Source organism: Myotis brandtii, unplaced genomic scaffold (assembly GCF_000412655.1).
Source record: "Myotis brandtii unplaced genomic scaffold, ASM41265v1 scaffold456, whole genome shotgun sequence".
NCBI classification, from domain to species: domain Eukaryota; kingdom Metazoa; phylum Chordata; class Mammalia; order Chiroptera; family Vespertilionidae; genus Myotis; species Myotis brandtii.
Genome location: NW_005367431.1, coordinates 5,235,762 through 5,240,088, shown reverse-complemented (window position 1 = coordinate 5,240,088; position 4,327 = coordinate 5,235,762). Strand labels below are relative to the sequence as shown.

Below are 4,327 nucleotides of genomic sequence, written 5' to 3'. Positions count from 1 at the left end.
CAATTCCACATGCTCCTCCCGACCCCCTCTGAGCCCCTCCTCGACGGCCCAGCCCATCCCTCCGCCTGCCCCCACCTGGCCTGTCCTCCAGGAGCACGGGGTCGGTGGGCATGGACGGCTGCCCCGGACCAGCTGAATTCACAGCCTGCACCTGGAACGCGTACCGCTTCCCCGGCTGCAAGTCAGAGATCTGGGGGTGGGAGTGGGGGAGGGAGGCGAGAGTGAGCACCGAGGACAGCAAAGACCACCCTCCCCGAAACCCCAGCCACGGGGTGCTGGGAACCGCGCATCTGTGGAACCCCGGGAAGGCACAGGCTGCCCGGGGGTGGGGATGGGCGGGCTAGGAGCACATCGCTCTCCTGACTTCCAGTTTTTAGTAGGTTCCCCAGTGGGATGATCTCCATGCCTGTGGCACCTGAAACCCCATTGGCTCGCAGCTTAATTCATCATCCATCTCCCTGTGAGGACCCCTCCCCCTTCCTGCACCCCGTCTCTCCTCAATGTATTGCCCCAGGGAGCAGCCTTCAACATCTTTTTCTTAAGACCCACACATGCCATCACCAAGCCCCCATTTCATTTCCTCCTCGCCTGGATTAGTCCAACAGCGTCCCCAGTGGCATCTCCGCCCAGACCCACTTCCCGGCCTATCTTTCCTCTGCCCGTCTCTCCAGGATGCCAGTTGGATTATGCTTAGATCTGTCAGTGGCCTTCAGGGTCAAGTTCAGATTTTGAGGTTTAGTACCGAGACTCCCCCTAATGTGACCTTGGCCCCTGTCCTCTTCCTCCTCTCTGTGCCTCCTTCATTCCATGACCCCTCAGGGGCCCCGCGTTTGTCACGTCCTTTCATGCCTCCCTGACTATGCCTCCGCTGAGCCCTCTGCCTGGAGTCCTCCCCGCTTTCCCAGCTCATCCTTGACCTCCCAGCTCCCAGAATCCCTCAGACACCCCTCCATTGCGCAATACACAGTATTGTAATTGCCTGTCACCCAAGGATGGCTCCATGTAGGACCTGCTTCCAGATCTGGCATTAAGTAGGTGTCAAGAAGTATTTAGTGAATGAAGAAATGGTGCCAAGTCACTGAGGCCTGCCCACTCTGTCCTGGGCCAACTTATGGGGGGGAGGGCAGAGAGACCATCCATTTCGAGTGGCTCTCTCGGGCCAGCTGTCCAGCACTGGCCGACTCTACGCAGGGAGCTGGCCCCGTGGAGGCGGCGACTGCAGTCTAGAGCCTTCCCCAGGCCGGGCTTGTCCCCCCTGACTCTGTCTTAGGTGGCCTTAATGTTATTTTTTCAAATGAAAGTATTTATGTTTTTTTCTGGTTATGAAAGAAACACACTTGTTAGGGAAAATATTAAAGCAATTGAGAATATAAAACGAAGGATTAAAACTCTCCCAGCGGTCCCATCCCCAGAGACAACCAGAAACAACAGCTTTGCAATAATCCATTTAGCCTTTAAATGCACACCATTCGTGTAGAAACATGACATGCGCTGTATTGGTTTTTTTTAGTGTCTTGTTCTTGCCACTCTGTGTTGGCTCCTTCAGCCTGTCTTTCCTCCTGGTGCTAACGAACCGAATGCTTATGTGTGGACTTGAAATCCCCACCCTCCTGTCTGCTGGTGAAAGACACCTTCAGGAAAGTGAGTTGGAGAAAATATCCCTTTCCCAAGACCCAGAAAAAAAACCTAACTACATCCTGGAACTGTGGGTCAAACAGGGGAGGCCTGTGAGACTTCCGGACTTCAGAGCTGGAGGCTGGAGCCTGCGAAAGCAGCCCGTGGCCTGGAGTCTGGGGTTCTCACTGATCGTCTAAGTTGCTCACTTGTGTCTGTGAAAAATGCTTCCATGGACACCTTAGTTTCCTGGCTTGTAAAGGTGTCTTTGTTATGCTGGGGGATTGTTAGTGCTTTCCTTTCTCCTACAACCACCACAGGTGAATACAGCCAGTGATTCTGCCAGAGTTCTTGTTTATCCAAAGAGTTTTTGTTCCTCGTTCAAATTAAAAAACATACATCTGCATATATGTTTGTTAATATGTAATATGTGTACTATGATATACATATGGTACTTAATGTATGTATGTCCTACTCTGAATTCTGCTTTTTTTTCTTAGCCACATATGATGGCTATCTTTTCATGTCAACACGCACATGTATGTCTACCTCATTCTTTGTCCTATCGCCACTCCTTGAACCACCTAGTCTTCATGCTCCCTGCACAGGATTCCACTTAAAGATACACTCTGACTTATTTATGCAAACCCCTTGATGGACAGTAAAGTTGTTTCCAACCTTTGCCTTTATAAACTATGCAAAAATGAGCATCGTCATCCTCAGATCTTTGCACACTTGCTTAATTATTTCTCGACGCTTCAGCCCTTGAAGCAGAATTCCTGGTTCTAGGGATGAGCATGTCCAAATGCTGATACGCCTCACCGATTATAAGTGCATTTTTAGGGAGGAGTCTGCTCAGAGTGGAGCAGGTTGTCTACCAGCCAGCCAACCTACTACCAATTCCTGTGTGACCCTGGGTCAGCCACTCCCCCTCTCTGGTCCTCTGCTGCCATTAAGTGAGGACAGTACTCCCTGAGGGTCCTTCCAGCTCTGACGCTCTGTAGTCCTGCCTTGTCCAGTGGCAGGGAAGGCTCAGGTGGGCCAGTGGATGAAGGGGCAGGGACTCACCCTCAGGTGAGTGCCAGAGATGGAGTCTGGGGTGAGTGGCTTCCACTGCTCGGAGCCTTCCTCCTGGAAGCTGATGAGGTAGCCTGTGACCGGCCCGGCCCCCGTGTATAGCGGGGGCTCCCACTGCAGCATCAGGGAGGTGGCCCGCACCTCGAATGCTCGCACGTCATACGGGGGACCTGTGGGAGATGGGGTAGAGAAGGAGCTGGGCAGCCAGGCAACCAGCCAGACAGCCCAATGGCCAGCCAGATAGCCAGGTACTGAGCAAGCTTGTCAATCCGTCAGTCACGACCAAGCCTGGAAGCCCCTGTTCTGGGCATGGTGGGGACCTGGCTGGCCGTGGCTTCATGACATAGCTTGTCCTGGGCCTGAAGTAGGGCTAGAGCCTCCCATCCCCGTGCCAGTCAGCATGAATCCTTCTAATGTCTTTGCCGTTTCAGTGTTTAGTGGAGGGGCCACGGGTGTGGCCTCTGGAGTCAGATCACCAGGGCTCTCAGCCCAGCTCTACCCTTGCAGGCTGTGGAGACTCTAGGCAAGTTACTTAGCCTCGATGTTCCTGTTTTCTCATCTGTAAAATGGGGATAATAATAGTTTTTACAATATAGTGCTGTTGTGAGCATTAATGACATAATTTATGGAATGTGTAAGTACATAGTAAATACCCAGTAACTATTAGTTGTTTATCATTATTGTTGACTAAAGCATAACACATAGTAATTACCTGCCATTCAGGTAAAGGTTTTGTGTAGAAAACAGAACTGAGCTGCACGGAATGATGGAGGGTCGTGATCCTTCCTTCCTGGGGGGAGGTGAGGGGCTCATTTGTGAGGAAACTAACAGGGCTGGTTAGTTAACAGGAGTGGTGTGCAGGTGACCAGGCCTTCTTGTTGGTCTAGGACAGTGATGGCGAACCTTTTGAGCTCAGTGTGTCAGCATTTTGAAAAACCCTAACTTAACTCTGGTGCCGTGTCACATATAGAAATGTTTTGATATTTGCAACCATAGTAAAACAAAGACTTCTATTTTTGATATTTATTTTATATATTTAAATGCCATTTAACAAAGAAAAATCAACCAAAAAAATGAGTTCGCGTGTCACCTCTGACACGCGTGTCATAGGTTCGCCATCACTGGTTTAGGACTTTTAGCGGTAAAACCAAACTGGGCAAACTGGGACGAGTCAGTCACCCTAGCAGAGTGCCTTTGAGACTAGTCTGTGGCGAGAACCAGAGGCCGAGGATGTGCTGAGCTAGAGGACAGTTTGTGCTGGGGTACAGGGCCAGCTGACAGTCAAGGTCAGGGGTCCTGCAAGGCAGGGTTAAGACTGTCTGTGTCAGCGATTACAGGGTGCGTTGGTGCAAGGGCCAGGGGTCTGGTGTCTGGAACCCACAGGGGGAACATGGATGCTCAGAGAGCTCGGCAGGGGTCCTCGCATTGGTTGGATTTGGGGAGGAGGGGTGCCCTCTCACCTGGCTGGGGCATCGTCCACTCTTTGCACTCAAACAAGCTGCTGGGCGCCGACAGCTCGCCGACACCTGCCAAGTTTGCGGCCCGGGCACGGAACTCATAGAAGTGGCCTTCGCGAAGGTTGCTGACCTTGAAGAGCAGAAACACAGACTGAAAGCCAAGGCTGGGTGGGGGTGGG

General features: G+C 51.9%; 1 protein-coding gene across 1 annotated transcript in view; it reads right to left on the bottom strand.

Moving 5' to 3' along the window:
• MYOM3 (myomesin 3) overlaps positions 1–4,327 on the bottom strand; it is a 54,088-nt gene that overhangs the window by 19,198 nt on the left and 30,563 nt on the right. The window contains exons 19-21 of the mRNA XM_005875199.2: positions 4,152–4,278; positions 2,683–2,861; positions 76–190 (exon numbers count right to left, since the gene is read on the bottom strand). Of these exons, the coding sequence (XP_005875261.1) occupies positions 76–190; positions 2,683–2,861; positions 4,152–4,278 (421 nt within the window). The remainder of the gene's footprint in view (positions 1–75; positions 191–2,682; positions 2,862–4,151; positions 4,279–4,327) is intronic.